The sequence below is a fragment of the Prionailurus viverrinus genome, chromosome B3 (genome assembly GCF_022837055.1).
Source record: "Prionailurus viverrinus isolate Anna chromosome B3, UM_Priviv_1.0, whole genome shotgun sequence".
Lineage (NCBI taxonomy): Eukaryota > Metazoa > Chordata > Mammalia > Carnivora > Felidae > Prionailurus > Prionailurus viverrinus.
In genome coordinates this window covers 13,857,447-13,879,886 of record NC_062566.1, presented here as the reverse complement: position 1 = coordinate 13,879,886, position 22,440 = coordinate 13,857,447, and the positions used below count along the sequence as shown (strand labels likewise).

At 46.2% G+C, this 22,440-nt stretch overlaps 1 protein-coding gene across 4 annotated transcripts in view; it reads left to right on the top strand.

The window, feature by feature from the left end:
• Positions 1-22,440, top strand: part of ADAMTS17 (ADAM metallopeptidase with thrombospondin type 1 motif 17) — a 352,557-nt gene that overhangs the window by 159,391 nt on the left and 170,726 nt on the right. For all 4 annotated transcript variants that reach the window (XM_047864329.1, XM_047864330.1, XM_047864328.1 and 1 more), the window contains exons 9-10: positions 14,996-15,136; positions 17,340-17,490. In XM_047864329.1, coding sequence (XP_047720285.1) covers positions 14,996-15,136; positions 17,340-17,490 — 292 coding nt within the window. The remainder of the gene's footprint in view (positions 1-14,995; positions 15,137-17,339; positions 17,491-22,440) is intronic.

Sequence of the window (22,440 nt, the reverse complement as noted above, 5' to 3'; positions counted from 1 at the left end):
TTTCCACCCTGGCTCAGACAGAGGAGCTTCAGGAAGCCTTAATGCCTCAAATCTTGTGTCTCTTTCGGGGCGCCTGGGTGGCGCAGTCGGTTAAGCGTCTGGCTTCAGCCAGGTCACGATCTCGCGGTCCGTGAGTTCGAGCCCCACGTCGGGCTCTGGGCTGATGGCTCAGAGCCTGGAGCCTGTTTCTGATTCTGTGTCTCCCTCTCTCTCTGCCCCTCCCCCATTCATGCTCTGTCTCTCTCTGTCCCAAAAAAAAAAAAAAAAAAAAAAAAAAGTTGAAAAAAAAATTAAAAAAAAAAAAATCTTGTGGCTCTTTAGAGCCTAGGTCTCAACCAGAAAAGGAGTCAGTATCCTGAGTGGCAGTCTCCTAGTAATATCTTTTTAATGTGCAAAATTTTCAAATATCAAAAAGGAGAGGATGGGTAGAGATCACAAAAACTTCAAGGTTCCCCACCCTGATCTCACGCTCCTTGAGTCATTCTCCAACCTTAACGTGCCCCCCGCCCAGCTTTTCATAACCCTGGATATGTCTGTGTCCCTCTCCTGCCCATGTCCTCTGAGCCTCAGGTATTTATGGGAAGGCTGGAGGGTAGGGTGGGTGCTAGCAATGTCTCAGATGCATGCTTCATGTAAGAGAACTAGGAGGTGTCTAGAGGGAGACCAAGTCTGAAGCCCCTCCTGAGTGTCTCAGTCCCCAGAGAACCAGAGGTGTGATTCCTCCAAGCTGGGCCCAGGAAGGCTCTTGGCTGCTGCCCAGCACCTGTTCTCCGCAAGGCCATGTCCACACTCTGTAGGCCCCTCCTCTCCATACTGTCTTACTGGCATTGCCCTGACAGTAGACCTTGAGCCCTCCAGTGCCTCTTGGCTTTCCACTGCTAATCCTAAAAGGGGTTTTCATATCCAGTCCATAGTATTCTGAGGGCTCCCTGCCAGCCCCTCGACCTTCAAGACAAGCCACTCCTGCATGGGTTAGCAGGTCCCATCGTTTGCTCTCCTTTGGGTGTGGAGGCAAATTTCATCCTCAAAGGGCTGGGCCATGCATGCAAGTTCAGAGTATAGACTGCACAGGCTCAAATTGTGCTTGACCATTTATCAGCTATTTGACCCTGGGCAAGCTTCTCATCTTCTTAGTTCCCTCTCCTTTGGCCTCATTTCCCTCCTCTGTGAAGTGGGGACAGTAAGGTATCCTGTGAGTGAGGCAATATATATAACGGGTACTGGAACAATGAAAACACTGTTTCTCTGCTTTTCTGGGTGCTCTCTCCTTCTTAGGCAGGAGGCCACCATTGTATCGCATCTCCTTTCCCAGTTCCCACTGTTAGCGTCCCATTGAGCATCCATGTTCAGGGAGAGAGCCACCTTTGTCTGCACCTTTGATGCATGTCCCATGGGCACATGGGTGCTTTGAACCGTGCCTGGTATGTGACAGGCATGGAGTTGGTGTTGGTAGATGAATGAGCACACGATTAGGGTGTCAGCTTAGGGCCTCCATATCCTCTGGGCTTGCCTGGCTCAGACCGTAGTGAACGGCAGCCTTCAGCTGACACAGGAGGGTATGAATCTCCACCTCTGGTGAGTGTGGTGAGCAAAGCCTGCCCTTGGATTCCACCATTTTTTACCCTCTTTGCCTCATCCACTACCACAGTGCCCAACACACCTGCCATTACAGTCGCTCCTCTGGATGGATGTGCTGAGGCTGACTGTGTTAAAATGCAAACTGCTTTGGGGAGCAAGGAAGGAAAGGGAAGGTTCCTCTGAATCAGGGACTCAAGGAGGACAGGAGCAGACAGGTAACCCTGGGTGTTGGATACTGGAAGTGGGAAGAGAAGGAACCACATTCTTCTCCCTTCTCTACCTCACTGTGGAGCTGGGCAATGGAGATTTGACCCACTGCAGAGGGACCAGGAGATTTGACCTTGGCTCCCTGAAGTGCTTGCCTCTGTGGCATTGTGCAGAGCCCAGCTCTGTAGGATTGGAAGTGGCCATATATTTCCCTAAAACTGGGATAGTGCTCTCCATTTGCACATCAGTTGTGCCATCCATTGTTAACTGCAAGTTCCTTCTTGACGTCTGGAGGGTAGGATGGATTAGCCCAGAATTTACGTCTTTGGAAGGTTTTAGCTGTCCTTCCATTTCCTGCCCTATTCCAGTCCGGTGTCTGCAGCCCCCTTATGCTAATTACTCTTTAGACCAAGAAGCAGAAAGCATGTGTTTGTCATTCTCACCCAACCTCCCAGTTTCCTTTCACAAAGTAAGTGCCGTGATAGGGACAGCACAGTCTTTCCTTGGCAGGACCTTGGGAGCACGTTTATCGAAAGAGAAACACTTTGTGCTGTTCAACTTCTCTGTTATGGTCTTGCTCGCCAAGCTGGGCACATGGTCTCCTTGTAGATCCACCCGGGAACGAAAGTTTGGGGTTGGTTCCCCCATCATTGCAATGCACCTTTGGCAGACCAGGAAAAGTGAGTGGAGCTGAGACCCACTTACGCTGAATCAGCCTGGGTTCTCAGAACGCTTCCTAATGCTGGCAGGCCAGGTCCTCGGACACAGAGGGGATCCCGCAGGACCAGCCAAGAGGGTCCTTGGTTTTATGCAGGATGGAAATCAAATAGGAGTCAGCACAGCGTTTGTTGAAGATTTAGAGAGAGGAGATACAGAGCATCTGGGAGACTCAGAAAGGAATGGAGCACAAGTCTTTTCTTTGGGGCCTGGGTTTTTTTTTTTTTACTGAGGGCAATAGTCTGGTATAAAGTCCCTCAGGCATCCAGGAACCAGTTAGAACAAAGACAAGGGTCTAGGTGTTATTCCTTGGACCCAGGGCTCTTGGTGTCCTCCAGCTGTTTAGCACCAGTGGTCTGGAATACACACATGGTAGCTTTGGTCATTCTCACTGGTTCCTCCTTAGATGTTGCCTGTTCTAGAGAAATCATTAACTCCCTGTCCCCAGTAAGGAGGACATACACTATCTGTACTATGAGGCATGGGTAAAGTGGAGTGAGGGTTCAAGTCCTAGCAAGAGTAGAAGCAGGAAAAGGGGCAACAGGCAGATTTTTTAGGGAGTCTTTCAGTTTCCCTACCTCATTCCCATGCCCCATGCATGCCTCCATCAAATACAGCTAAGCCAAAGGAGGACCCACCATAGACTTGATGGAGAACAGGAGGCCCAGTGAACCATCATGCAATTTGGGAGGGTGGGGGGAGCACATCACAGGGATGTCAGCCTTATTGATGCTGCTGGCCTCTGGAGCTGATGGTGTCTACATGGGCTTCACAGCATTCTGGACTTCAACAGGTCACACCAACCCTTGGCTGGGAGCATCTCTGCATTGTAGGCCCAGAGCAGGCCACAGAAGGGACAACAGCTCTGAGGCCAGGATGGCATTCATTGTGTCTATGATTATTTTTGGAAGAGCTCAGTGCTTTTGTAGTCTTCCTTTGAAATAAAAATAATGGGTTTTTTTTTTCCCAGTAAATGTTCTCCTTTTAAAAAGCTAAGGAGAACCTCACAGAACTTAACATCTTACCATTCACTTTTTCAATCTGCAAAGGCACATTCTTTTATGTCACTCCTTGACTAAATGGATTTGATACTGAGAATGTCCCAGGCTTAGTTGCACAGAAGAGGCATCCCTCTTTCTGTTGGAGATTTTATTTGCTCTCCAGGCACCTTCTTGTCAAAATCGACTTAGGCTGATGTTCTTTCATTTTCTTGGATGCTGTGAAAAGCTCTCAGAGGATATTCAGGCTCTTCCAATACCTCACCCTCCAGCCCAGGGATTTGGAGGACTTTTCACAGGTGGTACCAGCAGCATAACCATCAGCAGGCAGAAAAAGTAGGCGTAAGTTAGGTCGTACAAGAAGTCACTATGAGACGATGTGTGGAAGTTTCCCTTCTCTAAGATGGCTCTTAGCTCCTGATAGCTACGCCTGGCCACTAGTTCTTCTCCAGGTGTGTCATCAGCTTGTCTTCTTTCTCCCAGAATCTGTAAGTCTGTAAGTAATTTGTGGAAATGGATATACTCTTACACCAGTGTATGATATCCACAGCTCCTAGCACAATGGTGGTATTCAAATTAGTTCAATGGCATTATTGGCTACAGCTGTACGGTCCAACGAGGTGGCACTTAGCCACAGGTGGATCTTGAAATTTATCTTAAATAAAATTTCGTATCATCAGAACTTCCATTCTTTGGTCACATAGCACATTTTAAACACTCAGTAGCCACCTGTGGTCTATGGCCATGTTGGACAGCACACAGGGAGATTTTTCCTCCATTACAGAAAGTTTCACTGGACAGCATGGGTCAGAACGTATTGATTTATCTGTGATCCCTGCCAGACTGTGGGATTTCTGCAGGCAGGCCTGTGTGTGCCACTCCTTGCTGTGAAACTGGTGCCCCGAAAATGCCTGGTGCAAGATTATGTTCAGTCAGCTCTTATTAAAAGACTGAATAGCAACTCTACCTTAAATTGTATTCAGTTCTACAGATTAAGAATCATGAAATGATTACATCTTGAACTAGAAAACCTTGTTTTTTTAAAAAAATTATTATCATTTTAAATGTTTACTTATTTATTTATAATATAATTTGTTGTCAAATTGGCTTACATGTAACACCCAGTGCTCTTCCCAACAAGCGCCCTCCTCAATGCCTATCACCCACTTTCCCCTCTCCCCCACCTCCCCATCCACCCTCAGTTGGTTCTCTGTATTCAAGGGTCTCTTATGGTTTGCCTCCCTCCCTCTCTGTTTGTAACTATTTTTCCTCCATCCCTTCCCCCATGGTCTTCTGTTAAGATTCTCAAGATCCACATATGAGTGAAAACATATGATATCTGTCCTTCTCTGACTGACTTATTTCACTTGGCATACATAATACGTTCCAATTGAACTGGAAAACCTTTTAATAGTCATCTGGTTCAAGCCCCTCACTTCCCAGCTGGGAAGACAGTCCTGATATGATTGGAACCTTGTCTTAGGTCCCCAAACTAATTAGGGCAAATCTTTAACACTAGCAATGACCTCTTTCTCCTTGGACCATCACTCTGTCCACCATGTTAAACTCTCTTAGTGTTTACTTTGAAATGGCAGTGAAGAAGTCCTCAAATGATCATTTAGAAGAAAATGTCCTTAAGTTGAGCCAGTTTACCTAGAAGCCCTCTAGAGCAGGTGTATTCAGTGTACATGTATTAATAGCATTTCCATTTGACTTGGGACCAGTGTAAAGGTGCCCATGTGGTAACTAACAATATTTTACATTGTTTTGGAAGTCTACCAAATTTCATAAGGCAAGAAATGAGGTATACACATTGAAAGGGAAGAGTCAGAGTGGTTGTTATCTGCATGTTATAAAAGACTCATCTGACAGGAGCACCTGGGTGGCTCAGTCGTTTGAATGTTCGACTTCAGCTCAGGTCATGATCTCACAGTGCGTGGGTTCAAGCCCCGCATCAGGCTCTGTGCTAACAGCTCGGAGCCTGGAGCCTGCTTCAGATTCTGTGTCTCCCTCTCTCTCTGTCCCTACCCCACTTGCACTCTGTCTCTGTCTCTCTCTCAAAAATAAAAAGCATTAAAAAAAATTTTTTTTAAAGAATCATCTGACAGACTATTGCAAACAATAAGTGTTCATCATGGTGCAAATCACAAGACCAATATAGAATAATCTATGGCTTTCCTATACATAGGCAGATCAGTTACAGAAGAATGATAAGCAAACCTCATTCCACACATCTGCCAGAGATATGGAATACCCAGGAATGATGCTAATAAGAAATGTAATACCTTTCTTTACAAAATAAAACTTTGCCAGAGGTCACTTAAGAAAGCCTGAAAAGATAAAGAGGTGCCTGTGTCCCAGGATGGCAAGACTCGAAACTTTAGTGATTCTAGTTCTCCCCAAATTAATTAGTTCATTGAGTGCAGTCCCAAACTGAAAGGCCTTTTTGTGGAACTTAACAAGCCAAACGCATAATGGGAGTAAAGTTCTTAAAATATCTGAGATAATTCTGGAAACACACACACACAAAGAGGAAAGAAGGAAAATTGGCTTATTAGTCTGTTTACCTTGTCATAGGTAGAGTTTCTCTTTTCTTCTAAATGTTTATTTATTTATTTTGGGAAAGAGAGAGCTCAAGCAGCGTAGGGGCAGAAAGAGAGAGAGGGAGAGAGAGAATCCTGAGCAGGCTCTACACTGTCAATGCAGAGCCCAATGTGGGGTTTCATCTCACCAACCGCGAGATCATGACCTGAGCCAAAATCAAGAGTCAGGGGCTTAACTGGCTGAGCCACCCAGGCGCCACACAGATGGAAGTTTTTCTTAACACTTACGGCCTTTCCATCCGAATCAGTGCTGTCACTTCTAAGTAGTCACCTTGGGAGGGTACATCCTTATTCTATCAATGTAGCTACCTTTCGTAGCATCTTTGGAATGTCTACCAGGAATCCGCTTCAAAGGCCCTTCTCCCCTTTTACAGAATATCTTCCCGGGTCAGAAACCCAACATACCTTTGTAGATATTTTTTTGTAAAATTTTTGAACATCATTTGATTGAAGCGTATGGAAACATTCGCTCTGGACGCACTCACAGAATGCTTTAAGCAGTAAGGGCCCTATGCACAGAAGGCTATGGGCGTCCCAAGAAGGTGCCTCTCATTTGTTCATGTGTTCATGTTGGGGACCATCCCATCCTGGAGTCATCCTTGTGTTTATGAGGCAGAGGAAGGACACCACAGGTAGCCTGTATTCTGGGTGCTTGGTGAGCTGTCATATGGACCTAGATGTTCACGTGCTGCTTTTGTTCTATAGCCATTTATCGAGCCCTGCCATGTGCCCAGCCCTGCCCTGAGACCTGGTGGAGCAGGGAAGGGTGGCCCATGTCACAGTTCAAGGACTATCTTTGTCATGGGTTGGGGAGGTGAGGGCAGGACCAGAAGCATGGGGGCTGGAGAGCCAGTAGGAGTTATCAGAGCCAGGAAACGGTTTTCACTAAGATGGCAATAGCTTCAGCCCTCCAGGCCTGTGTGCCTCAAGGCTTCACCAGCCCCAGGCTGCTGGATGCACAGAGAAACAAGCAAGAGTGTGACTGGTGTGTGCTTTCAAACCTAGATCTGCCTCTGGGAGATGTAAAGAAACAGGAGGCTGTGCCATGGGCCCCCATCTTCGTGTTCTTCCTACAAAGGGCAGTGAGTGGTATAGACCAGTGGTCATCAGTGATTATCCTTCACAGGTGTCCTGGGGGGTGTCTGCAGTCTTGGATGGGATGACTTCCTCCCAAGAGCAGTTGGGCTTCTGGGGCTCCCACAAAGCTGCTCTTCAGGGGCCTTACTCCAGTCCCTGCACTACATCTGCCAGGACAGACCTGTTCTATTCAGTTAGCTCACTGCAAAAGAAAAATGGAATTTTTTTTAAGTTTATTTATTTTATTTTGAAAGAGACAGAGACAGCACAAGTAGGGTAGGGGCAGAGAGAGGGGGAGGCAGAGAGAGAATCCCAAGCAGACTCCACACTGCCAGCGCAGATCTCGATGCGGAGCTCGAACCCACGAAGCTGTGAGATCATGACCTGAGTGGAAACCAGGAGTCAGACGCTCAACCAACTGAACCATCCAGGCGCCACAAAAAATGGAATTTAAAGGCATTTGACAGAGTAGCACCTTTTCCATTCACCATGAGCCCACCTTCCCTTTGGTGTGGCATCTCCCCACCTTCCTCGTTAACTCTGTGGCTCTCTAAGGGCACCGGGTTTGCAGTTTGGGGACTGTAGCCTTCTTCCCTCAAGCGTGTGTGTGTGTGTGTGTGTGTGTGTGTGTGTGTGTGTGTGTGTTCCCACGTATGCCTCACTTCCAGTCCTTTAGAATACAGACTCCACGAAGGCAGGGGTCTAGCCTCTGCCAGACTTCTATTTGTAGAAGATACCTGACAAATATTTGTTGAATGAAGGAACAAATAAATGAGTGGCATTAAGATTTTGTCCCTGTTTAGTCATAGATGAGGAATTGGAGGTGCACAGTTGCTGGAATCCTCATCCAGGTCTGTGCGACTCCAAAGCCAGGACCCTCAAATATAGCACCTGCTTCTGCATGATGAGAATGGGGTTTCATATCATCTCTTTCTTTTTTCCTTTTTCTTTTTTCTTTAAGGTATGTTATCATTGAAAACTTCACTTTGTTAGCAGATTCTTTCAGAATTCATTTTATTTCAAAAGCCTTTAACAGGAATTATGAGATGACCACTATCCTGAAACACACACGCTCACAATCAGACTTTCATTTTGACAGTTATCGAGAGAAATCCAAATCTTGATACCCTTTACTGGATGTGTATGTTTTTTGGTGTGTCTACGCTTACATCATCTACTAGGGTTGAACTGAAGTCTACTCATAAACTATGTACTTGCAACAGAAATTTTTTTCTGCATAGCTCTTTTTTTTATTAAGTTTTAAATTTTAATTAAATTAGTTTAATTACTTTAAATTAGTTAACATACACTGTTATGTTAGACTCAGGTGTACAATGTAGTGATTCAGCAATACTGTCCGTTACTCAGCATTCATCATGATCAATGTGCTCTTAATCCCCTTCACCTGTTTCACACATTTCCCCCCACCCCACCTCTCTAGTAACCATTTGTCCTCTAGGGTTGAGTCTGTTTCTTAGTTTCTCTCTCTCTCTCTCTCTCTCTCTCTCTCTCTCTCTCTCTTTCCCTTTGTTCATTTGTTTTCTTTCTTAAATTCCACATATGAGTGAAATCATTTGGTATTTGTCTTTCTCTGACTAATTTCATGTAACATTATACTCCCTAGCTCCATCCATGTTGCCGCAAATTGCAAGTTCTCATTCTTTTTATGGCTGAGTAATATTCTATTCTATATATACACACCACATCTTCTTTATCCATTCATCTGTTGATGGGCACTCGTACTGCTTCCGTAATTTGATTATTGTCAATAATGCTGCTATGAACATAGAAGTGCATGTATCCCTTTGAATTAGTATCATCTCTTTGCATATGTTCATTAAACTATCAGAAAATTGGAAGCCAGCTGCTCTGTGTGCAATGTGTCCAAGCAGAAGGGAGTCTATGGGGGAAGGTGCCAGAAGGGGAGAAGCCTCCTCATCGAGAGCCACCGTGCCTGCTGTGGTCTACCTGGCCTGGAAAGATAGTCTCAGAAAAAAGAGTCTGGCCTGGTGTGTGACCTGAAGCACATCACCCTAGTTTTACAGCCCCAAAGGGGCTCATCAAGAATGAAGGAAGTGGGGCGCCTGGGTGGCTCAGTTGGTTGAGCGTCCGGCTTTAGCTCAGGTCATGATCTAGCAGTCTGTGAGTTCGAGCCCCGCGTCAGGCTCTGTGCTGATAGCTCAGAGCCTGGAGCCTGATTCAGATTCTGTGTCCCCCTCTCTCTCTGCCCCTCCCCCACTCATGCTCTGTCTCTGTCTCAGAAATAAATAAACATTAAAACAAAATAATAAACAAACAAAAAAGAATGAAAGAAGTGTTTGCTTCATCTGGAGGGTATAAAGATACAAATGGAAATAGAAGTGAAGATACTCAGGCCAAATGATGGCCCAGTGATACTGAAACTGTTTGTGCAGAGTGGATTCTTAAACAGGAATAAAAGTTGAAAATAGTTATCAACATTACCTTTAAAAATTGCTTTTTGGAGGTGTGCCTCAGGCACCCGACACCAAGGCCGTCACACCTGATCTTCCTGACCCTGTTGGAACCAGCAGCCATTTCTTCAAGCATCAGATAAAATTTAAACTTCACCTGTCAAGCCTTCATACCTTGTGCCCGTGTTGCATGCAAATGTGTGTTGTGAAACACCAGAATCACCCTCAGCGTCGTGCTGCACTCACAGAGAGCGGCCCAGAGACCTCCTGAGAGGAGGGCAGATACACAGAGCTGTGCCACTGTGTTAGGGGATGCACACTCTTGCACACGCACATGTACACGCTCAGGGACAGAGTGAGGGCCAGAATCACTCAGGTTATGCACGCCTTCTCTCTTTTCTTTTTCTCTCTTGACCTCTCTCTCAACACAGTCAATTGCATTTTTGTTCAATGAAAAGTTAGAGCCCATTTGATGGGAATCTTCTGTACGGATAAACACACAATACACAAGCCCAGGCAGAAGGAGGAGACAGACCTGACTCATATACCTGACATCAAAATCCCTTATACGTAAATTCAGGAACTTGAGTGTTTTCATTACTTTTGTGCTCTGGCGAGTGAAAAGAGACGGTGTATACTGCATGTGTCTTAACCATTGTCAGCTGCTGCGATATAATCCACTACAGCAAAGCACACTTAACACCAACGCTGTGCTGATCATTATTTACCCACTGGTGATCCAAACTTCATGGTGACTTAGGATCATTCTTACTGTGATGATCCTGTATGTGTAGGAGGCAAAGCTGAGTCTGTAGAGACCCCAGATCTACTCTGCTGGTTGCATTGCTACTGAATCCCTGAAGGCTGATAGGCTCATTTCCTTGGACAAAAACAGAAACAAACAAAAACTCCTCCAACAGGGAGAGGATTTTGATGTTATTGTTGCCTACTTGTTTTGTTCCCTCTGAATCGGGTTATTGATGATCATGACAATTTAAGCTGCATAAATGAGTGCGACCTGTTACCCCTAGTGACTTTTAATACTTGCAAGTGACGTTTCTGAGTAGCTGAAGATTGAGGGCACAGTGTGGTTCTTGTCAAAGAAGTATTGACAGTCGAGAATTTTCCTTCCAGTACAAAGCTGATGTGTTAGTTGTTACTGTTAAGTAATATGAATTAATACAAATCTAACTACTATTTCCTAGAAACTGCCATGAGCCATCCCTATTACTGCAGCATCCGTGAGCACTTACTGAAAATGGACTGTCAGTATGCCCACAGGGCTAATAGGGTTGGCCTGGGTTGGCCAGCAGCCCCTTCAGTGTGGAGGCTACGTCACGGGAGCCATTTCCCCAGGTTCCCTGTTTGGAGGGGAGGTGGGACCTCATTGTATACCTGTTGTCAAAATCCCAAAGCTTCTGAGAAACAGACTCAGAGCCAGGTAAAACCAACACTTTCAAGATGGCAGATATACCAAACCTAAAACACATAGCCATCTCCATGGTTTTCAGGATTTGGGGTGAAGCTAGGAGGGGTGAAACATTGTAGGGATTCTCTTAGAACTCCCTGCATGGTACATATTGGATTTCCTAAAGCTAATACAGAAGCAATGTGTTACTTGTTTTAAGATAAAATCAACTCAAGGCCATTAAGTTGTGATTGTGTCTGATAAATCTCAGTCACATGTGACATGAGGCATGTCCGTGTCCTTAACCCCACTGTTACTTAGAGTCAGAATTACTGTGTTCGCTTAATGCTACTCCTTCTTGTTAAATATAATGTTGCCAGAAGTAATAGATGCCCTGGGACATAAACCTAAAACAGCATACATTTCTCAGGCAAGTAATCCTGAATGTAATCTAAAAATAGCCTAAACAGTAGTTTATGTAAACCTCAAATATCAGGACTCCCAGCCCAATGCTAGTTCATCAAACTGTAAATTTATGAGGCACTTAGTTAGCGTTTGAACATTTTAAACTAGATCAAGCATGATCTGTGTTAGAAACAGGCTCCAGAAATCCGAGAATCCCACTCTTGGCTGATCTTGCTGACTGGAACATTCCTTGGGGAAGTCCTTCTCTGGGGCCGGCGTAGTGAAACACCAACATAGCACACTGTGTAGGCATATGGTTATTGACGGCATAGTCAGCTTTTCTGAGCACTGTTTTAAACATAGTTTTGTCTCCTGAGAGACGAGGTCCTCTGGCCAGCAGAGTCTGGCAGTGTGAGCAAAGGAACCTCTTTCATTTTACGACCAACTTGACCACGAGAGAAAACTTAGAAGTGGTCACAGATGAAACATTCCTCCATAGGTGGTGAGGCCATTCTGCCAGGACTTGGATCTCCTCCCGTTGTGGTTTCCCAAACAACATCCTTGTTGTTTGAAAAAACCCATCTGGTGGCCACTCAGGGGATCCCAGCCCAGGATGATGGGAACCGGCTTATAAAAGTGCAAAGCTAGAAGAAAAACTGACTCACAGGTTGGTTCTCTGTAGGACTATATTCCCCAAGGGTGACAGCAGACCAGTTGCACCTGGTCTGTGCGCCGTGCTTACACCTTGTCATTGAAGATAGAACGGAGCCACTGTTTTCCTGAGACATTTTCTTTCTGGAACCTGTACACATTTAGCAGAGTTCACCGAAATCCATCAAAATTTTCAGAAGATCTGTTTATTTCGAAAACCCTATCTCTAGTTTCATTTAAAGATATCAGATAAAACCCTAAGACATATTTAAGATGCCTTTTAGCATCCTTTGCTAAAGGCACTTGAAAAACCAGCCACTTCCTTCAAAAGTTAACACAAAACAGGGACGCCTGGGTGGCTTGGTCGGTTAAGTGTCCGACTTCGGCTCAGGTCATGATCTCACGGTCCATGAGTTCAAGCCCTGCATCAGGCTCTGTGCTGACCGCTCAGAGCTTGGAGCCTGTTTCAGATTCTGTGTCTCCCTCTCTCTCTGCTCCTCCCCTGTTCATGCTCTGTCTCTCTCTGTCTCAAAAATAAATAAACGTTAAGAAAAAAAAGTTAACACAAAACAAAGAGATGATAGGCAGATAGACAGATGGATAGCTGTAGATACCTATTGGCGTAGATAGATAACAAGCAGGGAAAAAAACTAAAAAGCTGAACAATGGTGCTAAAAAATAGGACTCATTTTATTCAGTGAAGTAACCAATAGAAATGTATCTAAATTACTCCTATTGGTCAGATTTATCTGACAATTTCTTGGCTCTTCATTTAACTTGAATTGGACGGATACCTGGTTTCTTGGCAAGAGGGCAAGACTGAATCTAGCCAGAGAAGGCTTTCATCATTCTGTTGAGCAAGACGCCATGGTACTAGACTTAGTGCCCTCGTAATGGGCATGGATTCTCTGATTTTTGTGGTGCTTTCTCCATTATTAAATAGCTAGTTTATTCAATAAATATTCACAGAGTGCCCACTCTGTGCCAGTCACTGGTAGAGACTCCACCAGGGATAGAAAACTGCCCTGGGGAGTTGGAAGTGCCTTTTGGGAAATGCAGAGGGAGAGGGTGATGTCTAGGAGAGTGGTCTGGACCACGGGAAAACATGGCCACCAACACATGGGTCCATGGCACCACAGATAAGCTTTCTTCTGACAGGGTAGTAGTTGGTCAATTGACCAATTGACACCCCCCCACCAAAAAAAAGGTTCAAGTGGAGAAACGTAAAGAAATTATACTTAGGTGCCTTAAACATTTGGTTTAAGCTTAAGCCATGAAAATGTTAATTTTTTCACCAATATTGCAGTGGTGGTGAACGCTTTTTCTTAGAGGGTATGTGTCTGCTGATTGCCCTCGCACGTCACCTTCTTCACACAAACCACGAGTTATAATGAAATGAGTTAAAATTCCAGTTTCTTTTTCTTTTTTAGATTGGGTAGAACACAAAAGATCCTTGTGAAGCAGTCTGGACCAGATTTTTATATTTTTTCCTCTCATCTCTTACACTTGTCTTGCCCACATCCAATTTGGCAGTGGGCTATTTTTAGCGAGCTAAGTTAGTTTTCATGAAAACAACTACTCTTGTTCTTGTGTTTCATGTATTAATTGAAATAGCAAGTATTACTGACATAAATAGGCTTAAGAATAAATTCAGTTAAGTCTTGATAAGCGTTCCCTTAATTCACAGGAGCAGATATGTGGGTGATCAGAGACTCCCCTGCCAGTCTGAAGATTCAGGAGCACGAGTGCCAGGTGGTGTGTTTTCCAAGGACTAGGATAGCTTTGGCTAATCCAGCTCCCCATGGTATTGGTGAAGGGAGTGTCTCCATTGGCAAGAGTATGAGAGTGGCTTGGAGGGTGTGCAGAGTAAGAATACAGGCAGGCCTCTGTCGACAGACCCCAGGATTAAGCAGCAAGCAGGGGGCATTGGTGGAGGATGGTCAGAGATGTATGATGGAAACTGGAAAATGAGGCTCCAGAGAAGCCTTTAGAACCTCTTTTTATAATTATCTCTGTTTGTGTTGTCTCCTTGCCCAGGCAGGCAGTGATCTGGAGTCAGGGATGGCATTTTGTGCACCGTTGTGTCTTTGTAGTCCATTAGCTGGCACTTGGGAAACCTCTGATAAATATTTTTGAATGAAAGGAAGTACATGTTTTCTCCATTGGGCTTGTTGGCAAAGGATGGGCGTCCTTCTGCACAGTGAATCTCTGCCCTGGATATCACAGGTCAGCAAAGTCTGGGCCATCTGACCTTGTATGTTCTGTGCCTCAGGTTACCCCAGTGACAGCATGTGAGCAAACTAAGATCCTTGTTCAGCTTCTAGTGTGCGGTCAGCCACATACATCTAGACAGGCATCCTGGTGTCTATTAGGTACAACTGGGCATGGAGGCCACAGGTATGATGTTGGTGGACCCAGGTTTAATGATGTGAAAGACAGAAAAGCCACATTTTCCACTGATTTGAAGGTTTATACCTATGATATTATTATATAAGTCAAAGTCATGGGTGGTTCCCATTAGACCTTCCCATAATGACTTCTCCATAGGGCAACAATACACTTAGATCATTAACATTGGTCTATTTTAGTGTCACAAATAAGTGTAACCATCAGAAGTTTACAGTGTAAGAACGATAATATCACAGCATTAATGTAATTTTTCATTTATTCATTTACTTAGCAAATGCTCCTTGTGTCTGCTCTGTCTTCATTCATTAAGTAAAGAAGTCATCGCTCAATGTCTCTATAAGCTCGTGGTTGCTGGTCTGCTTTGTTGAGAATAGCGTACTGGGTATCAGCCTGTGTCACTCTTTGTGTTTCAGACCTGATTTAAGTTAGCATAGTATGCTGGAACCTGGAACTGCAGATGAAAGCCTATAGCATAAGCGTCCGTCTCTCCTTTTCCTTTCCCTCGGGCAGCTTGGGAATGAACCATGATGATGACCACTCATCCTGCGCTGGCAGATCCCACATCATGTCAGGAGAGTGGGTAAAAGGCCGGAACCCCAGTGACCTCTCTTGGTCATCCTGCAGCCGAGATGACCTGGAAAACTTCCTCAAGTAAGTCCTTGAATCATTCCATACAAGCACTATAATAGAAAATATTTCTGGGACGCGTGGGTGGCTCAGTCGGTTAAGCGTCCGACTCTTGATTTCACGGTTGTGAAAATGGTCTCACGGTTGAGAGCCCCGCATCAGGCTCCGCCCCCACTCTCAAAAAAAAAAAAAGTAATAAAAAATATAAAAAAATGTTTCTAAACAAGTGCTTCCAGAAGACATAATAATAATTGAGGTCTTAGCAAGTGTGGGAAAGAGAAACGAATCACTTAGAACTCTGATCTGGCCTAAAGAGGTGGTCAGTGTGAGTCTCCTATATCTGGCCAAAACTTCCTCCCACGTGTGCATCTGCTAGGATGCTGGGCACCAAGCTGCTACTCGTAAATGCATTATTGATTGACAGAATATCAGCACAGTGACCAGGACTTGAAAAGAACCCCATTTCGTTTCTCTGCAGTACTTTGACTCTGAGTGGACACCACCAGAGCAGTGTCCTTGGCTGCTACAGAAAAAGTCACTTCCTTAATGCTCAGCCTGCTTCCCTTGATAGGGGGCACACTTGCTGGGGAGCGGGGCTTGCTCACCTCCCCCCTCACATGTAAGGATGGGCTGTGTTTATCTCACCGCCACCTTCTTTCCAGAATATATCTGCATCATTCCACTTGCAGATTGCTACAGAAGAGCTGGCCATCTGATTTCAGACCTTCGTCAAACAAAGTCTTTGCTCAGGTACCATAAGGATCCTTTAGTGTCAAGACCTCAGGGATAAACTTACAGATTGACGGGTAGACCCCGATCACTTCCGTACTTAGTTGTATTCATCCGTCCACCACATGGAGATGGAAGGAACTGAGTCTTACCTGCATATGGAGCTTTGCGGTTCAGTAACACATTAAAGTACCCCCGTGAATTTGGGATGCAGAAGCCAGGCATCACTCTGCCTTCTGTCCCTATCCTGGGTCTTCTTTCATGATATTTCCTGTGGGTGGAAAAATTATGTGCTACACAAGGCTTAAAAACGGATTCATTAGTTTTAATAGCGTCTATTTCTTCCTGAGTACTTGTTATCACAGAATCTCCATGAAATGTTGTTGTAAGCCTCTTGACATTGTTTCATTTTCCCCAGAAGGGTCAGTGAAACAAGGCAGGATATTTTCGTTTGCTCATATACACATTGCTGGTCCCACCGCCTTTCTTAAAATGTCGTGTGTGTCTGAGCCTGGGGGAGGTGGCCAGCGTCGGCCTGTGTATACTTGCGTGCAACTCTCTTCTTCAAGAATCTTGGGGTGAGGCTGGGTTTCCTTTCTACTACCATCTGCCTTGCTTTTGGGAATTGAAAAACATTCAAATATTTAACCTCCTAAGGGAGCCACAGGCTCTTAGCCCCCAATTCAGTTTTTCAGAGTTGTTCTCAACATCTGTGAATGTTTCCATCGTGGTGGAAATCCTGACCTCCTTTGCAGATCGTGCCTCCAGCCAGTTTTTACTGAGGGCAGAATGTGTGCTCAGGTAGGACACCTAGACCAGTCAGCTGCCATGGCCTGACACAGGCTCTCCGAGAGAGTCCGCAGAGTTGGAAATAAGCACTTTGTTTTTTATTCAAAATAAAGGAAAAATGACCCTAGCTTCTATTTTTTCTTTATTCATGATAATTTTGCTCAAAAATGTATTCTTTTGTTTTAATGTTTATTTATTTAATGGAAAGATAGGAAGCAGGAGAGGGGTAGAGAGAGAGGGGGGGAGAGAGAGAATCCCAAGCAGACACCACAGCTGTCATCACAGAGCCGTACGCGGAGCTCAAACCCACGAACTGTGAGATCATGACCTGAGCCAAAACCAAGAGGCCAAAACCATGAGTCGGATACTTAACCAACTGAGCCACCCAGGCACCCCTTAAAGATGTATTCGAAGAAAATACTGTGGGAATCGATTTCAGAAATACATTTTCACCCAAGAAAGCTCAAACTTGAGAAAAGTACGTTAGCCTCACGGGGTGTTATTCCCAGGCCCTTTCCTAGTTGCTAAGCCCTCATTGTCTTCGTAGTAAAGATCTGCATTTGGCCAGGTAGAAAAAGAGTCCAGTGCCTGGGTCATCTTCCCATACATAATTCGGAGATGTGTCCTTCTCCCCTTCTCTTGAGTGACAAATCAAAACAAAAACCTGGGAAGTAGCCTTATAAGTCAACTTGCCCCTTGGCTCTTTCAGGTCGAAAGTCAGCACCTGTTTGCTGGTCACAGACCCCAGGAGCCAGCATGTGGTGCGTCTCCCTCACAAGCTGCCAGGCATGCACTACAGTGCCAACGAGCAATGCCAGATCCTGTTTGGCACCAATGCCACCTTCTGCAGAAACATGGAGGTAAGCAGCCTCGGGAGGACCGGCTCGGGATGGAGCGTCTGGCTTCTGTTGGAGGACACAGGTATCCATACTCCACACACACACGTGCACACGTATATGCATGCACCCGTTCGCTTACCCTGACGTGCGTTTACGTACGCCCTCGCGGGCATTTGCATACGTGCACCTGTAGAGAGCCACACGTGCGCACATGCACACATGCAGTTACATGCGTGCATAGACACACTTCCACACACAGGAAGCTTTTTTTTTTTAATTTTTTTTAAGTTGATTGATTCTGAGAGAGGGAAAGAGCGAGCAGGGGAGTGGCAAAGAGAGAGGGAGAGAGAGAATCCCAAGCGGGCTCCGCATTATCAGTGCAGAGCTCACACAGGGCTCGAACTCACAAACCGTGAGATCATGACCTAGGCCAAAGTCGGAAGCTCGACCGACGCAGCCACCCAGGCACCCCTGTCCTAAGGCTTCTAAACATGTGTGAGCCCGATGAGCCGTCACCACGGGTTCCCTGGGTTGCTGTCCGCAGTGTACAGATGGTAACGCGAAGCCTCAGAGATTCAGCAGTCATTCGAAATGGCTTGGTTAGCAGGTAGTAGAGCAGGGATTTGACTCGGGTCTGTTCACCCCCAGAGCACACACTTTCCCCACCATGCTGTTGACAGCAGGCCGTGGCTTGGCCACTTTTGTGGGTGCGGGTGCTGGGGTAGAGGCGCCAGGACCTGGGGCAGCACAGTCTCCATGCCGTGGACCAGGTGGAGGCCACAGCAACCTGCGTTGGCAATTGGCAGTTGGCTCAGGTCGAGGAGCAGAGCCTGTGCCATTCTGGAGCAGAAGGACAGAAGCAGAACTAGCTGGGGATATGTGGGACTCAGGAGCCACCCAGTGGCAGTTGGCCTGAGGGAGGGCTCTCCAAGTGCTGGAGCTCAAGATGGCATCTGGTCCCAGGGAGGGAGGCTGGAGGGCTGGCCACGTTCCCCGAGCGAGACCCCAGCCCAGGGCAAGACCATCTCCAAGATAGACACACCAGGGACTGTGCCTCTAGAATGTGACCCTGGGGTCGCAGCCAGCAGAACGAGTCAGCCTGGACCGCGGGGAGGCAGGAGGCGGCCTCTTGAGAGCTTCCTGGCTATGTGGGAGTTGGTCTGGGAAATCAGGGTGGAGTCCCCAGTCCATCGTTTGGGGTGCAGAAACCCCCAAACCAGGCTAGCACCTCCTGCTAGCTGTTTCCCCAAAGGGCATTTGTGCCCAGCGTTGTCCTCCCCCATTGCCCTGCGGAGGTGCCAGCAAGGGTCCCGTCCAGGCTGAGTAATGGAGAGCTGAGTCCCACTTTACACCCCTGTGCCTTATATCTTCTGCCCAGCTGCAGCAGGGTTGAAGGACGCCTCTCTGAGGAGATGCAGTGGGCCCCAGGACTCGATCATCCCCGGCTGTCTGCCCCTGGTGCCTGATGTGCTCACCATCAGCCTCGGCCATTAAGATTCTCCTTCACATACCATATGCCAGCCAGGAGGCACCCTGTTTACCCTTCCCAGCCTTCGGTCCTTTAAAGTACCTGCTGATGCAGAACCATCAGAAAGGGCGGTTTCAAAGGGTCCTCGGATGGTGTGGTGACAGCACGAAATCCATGTGATTAAAACCCCAGGGGAGGACCCTGAGCATTCAGGAAGAGTAGAAACGTCCTGAGCTCCTGGGGTGGAGAAGAGGGAAGTGCCCAGCTGAGTCATGGGACACAGAGCAGCCACTCTGCCCACCATGGAGTCTTCTCGGGGCTGGTGGGTTGTTGCGGGCCAGGCTGTACTGGCCCTACCAGGGGCAGGATGGATGGGGAGTTACGGAGAGTGGGGCAGAGACTGCCTCCTCCCTGAGAGCTGCAGCCACGTTTGCCTTTTAGGAGCCAATTGCACACCAGTTGAGCCAGGAGGGACAGGAGGGGGGAGGTGCCTATGCTAGGGGCTCATGATTTCCCAGGCAGAGAGAGTACATGGAGAGTGAATAGGAAGGGTCAGCTTCCCATGCACTGTCACATGAAACCCTGACTGCAACCCTTGAGGCAGAGGCTTTGAACCCCATTTAACAGATGAGAAGACAGAGGCTAGGAGAGGTTAGGCAGTGGGCTGAGATCACCCAGCCAGGAAGGAATGGGCTGCAGAGTGAGCCCAGGTGTGTCTATTACTGAAGGAGAAAAGGAAAGCTACATATAGTCATTCAAACACAGACCCCGAAGGGGAAGAAGGTGACCTGGTATTTTATTTTCCTCTGCTAGCATCATTTTGCTAGAAGACAGTGAAAATGTCAACAAGTAATGATCAGCTCAGCTGTGTCACTTTTTATTCTCCCTAGAAGCTCAAGATACAATTACATAAAGTGAAATCTTCTTATTTTGTAAGTTACAGGGAAGCTGAACATTTTATTCCTACACCTCACCAGGAACCACAAAATATGTTCTCGTCCTTGCCTTTTCCTGAGAGTTTCACCAGTACTAAAAATAAAATGGGCATTTTCCTCCCCCTGGTACCTAGCAGGAGCAATTCTTTAGGGGAGTGAAAGAGCACCTGTTAGCACGGCTGACTTAGATGGCCAGTAGCCTCAGGGAAGCTGGCAAAAATTGTCCTGCTTGCGAGGCTAGGGTGCTGCCTTCATTGTGAATCTCACAGATGGCGGTAACTTCATACAAATGCACAGGAGGCAGTGTCGGAGAACAGAGAGACAGAAGGCCAGCTGGGAACCAAGAACTTTGGAAGTGCTGGCCCTAGGCCTGGGACACACCATATGACCCAAAGCCAAACCAAGGCAGCACCCCACTGTGGGATTCTAAGGCTTGTCTTATCATCAATTTCCTCGTGTTGTACCTTTACGGGTCCATGTTTCAGTCGGTGTTCAGTCTAACAGGAGAGTGTATATACGTCGTATTATTCCTTTCTTGTTCCTGTGTAACACTGACTCTTTGATGCTGGTATGAGTCCTTCTTCTTCCTGGTCCTCATTTCCTTCTGCACTCCCCTTCCCCTACTCCGTTCCAGTTGAACTGCCTTTCCACTCTTTCTTGAACCTGGAAGGCATGCTCCTAGCAAGGCCACTTTGCTTCATGCCGGCTGTTTCCTCTGCCTGGACGCTCTTCTCCCACTTGTCCCCGTGACTAAGTCCCTCATCTTTTTTCTTTCTTTCTTTCTTTTTTTTTTTTTTTTTTGATTTTGTTTTTTTCCGAGGTAACCTTCTCAAGGAGGCCTGCCCTGACCTGCTATTTAAAATTTCAACTGGGTAACCCTCCCCCATCCACTCTTAGAGCACCCTGGACTCCTGATTCCCTAAGGGAAAGCCCTGTATTCATAAACTTAACCCTTTTTAGGTTTATTTATTTTTGAGAGAGAGAGAAAGATCAGGGGACAGGCAGAGAGCGGGGTGGGGGTGGGGGGGTGGACAGAGGAATAGAAGCAGGCTCTGTGCTGACAGCAGAGAGTCCCATATGAGGCTTGAGCTCACAAACTGCAAGATCATGACCTGAGCCGAAGTCGGGCACTTAACTTACTGAACCACCCAGGCACCCCCGTAAACATAGCATTTTTCAATATGCTGTATAATTCATTCGTCATGACTACTGATAATCCCCCTCTTCTGGATTATAAACCTTTCAAGGGCAGGAATTTTACTTTTGCTCCCCAGTGTTTTCCACCTACCTTGGTCAGTGCCTGGCACATAGTAGGTGCTCAGTAACTATGTTTTGATCTGGGATCCATCCATAACCCTAAACAGAAAATTTAAGTTCTTATGTGACTTTATCCAACCACTGGTGACCCTGTGGGCAAGCTGAGTTGAGGAAAAGCTGTTAGAGACCTCCCTGTATAATTATAATATATCGATTCTCTAAGCCTCAGTTCACCACCTGGTTCACCAGCGTACATGGAAGACTCTGTCAAATATCTTGCAGGGGTCAATACAGATCTGTCCTGTGGCTTCCTCCCAGGGCAAGAAACTGTCCAAAGCAGCACGGCAGATCTGATAGTGACTGACTACAGGCTGGTTCCTAGTGACCACCTCTGTGTGTCTCTTTCTTTGTGTACTAGTGCCCTCATTGGTAAAAATCCAAGGCTCCTGGTGAGTTAATTAATACACATAAGGCGCTGAGAACTGGGTCTGTCACAATGCCAGCACCCAAAGTTTTGAGCTGATATGTACGTTATTATTACCTTTCTGGATAACACTGATTCCCATCCGTTGGAGCACAGAACTAATCTGTCTGTGTACATCTCTGAGATCAGCATTTCTCTGTATTGAACTTCTGAGGGCCATGGAAAATTAAGCATTATGTAAAAACTGTACTCCTTTGGTAGCCAGAGACATCCAGAACCAATCAGAAAGGTCTTTTAATCCAGTGCCACACAGGTCTTTATAACCATTATTATTCTTTAATGCCCTTGAGGATTAAAGTGGATCTCACATTATAAAATGATCATGGTTGCAATGTTGCCTTTAAATTTCTTATCTTGACTTCTGCCTTTGGCCAAGACAAAGTAAAAGGGGCCAGATTTACCCTCCCACCTGATGCAACTGAGAAATCCAATGAACTGTATGTAACAGTGATTTTTCATGACATTGCACATCAAGCAAGGAAGAATTATGATCCTTGAGAGATGTGAAGCACATAGGCTGAGCCCCCTAGTTGTCCTGGCTTACTGCCTGGATGGTCTCCAGGCTGTGACACAGGGAGGGAGAACTGAGAAGAAGTAAGTCTTCTTGAGTTGAAGAAACAGAGCTGGGGGTACAAGTTGTTCACAGAGCAGAGTACCGTAGAAGAGAGAGTTTTATAAAAAGAGAACCTCAGAAATCTGCACAAGACCTCTATCAATCTTCAGCTTAGTACTCAGCAATGTATGTGTGAGAAAACTACCCAAGGCCAGGAAAAGAACCATCTGAAAATGTTAGAGGTACAGCCTCTGGAGCTCACTTAAATGTGCAT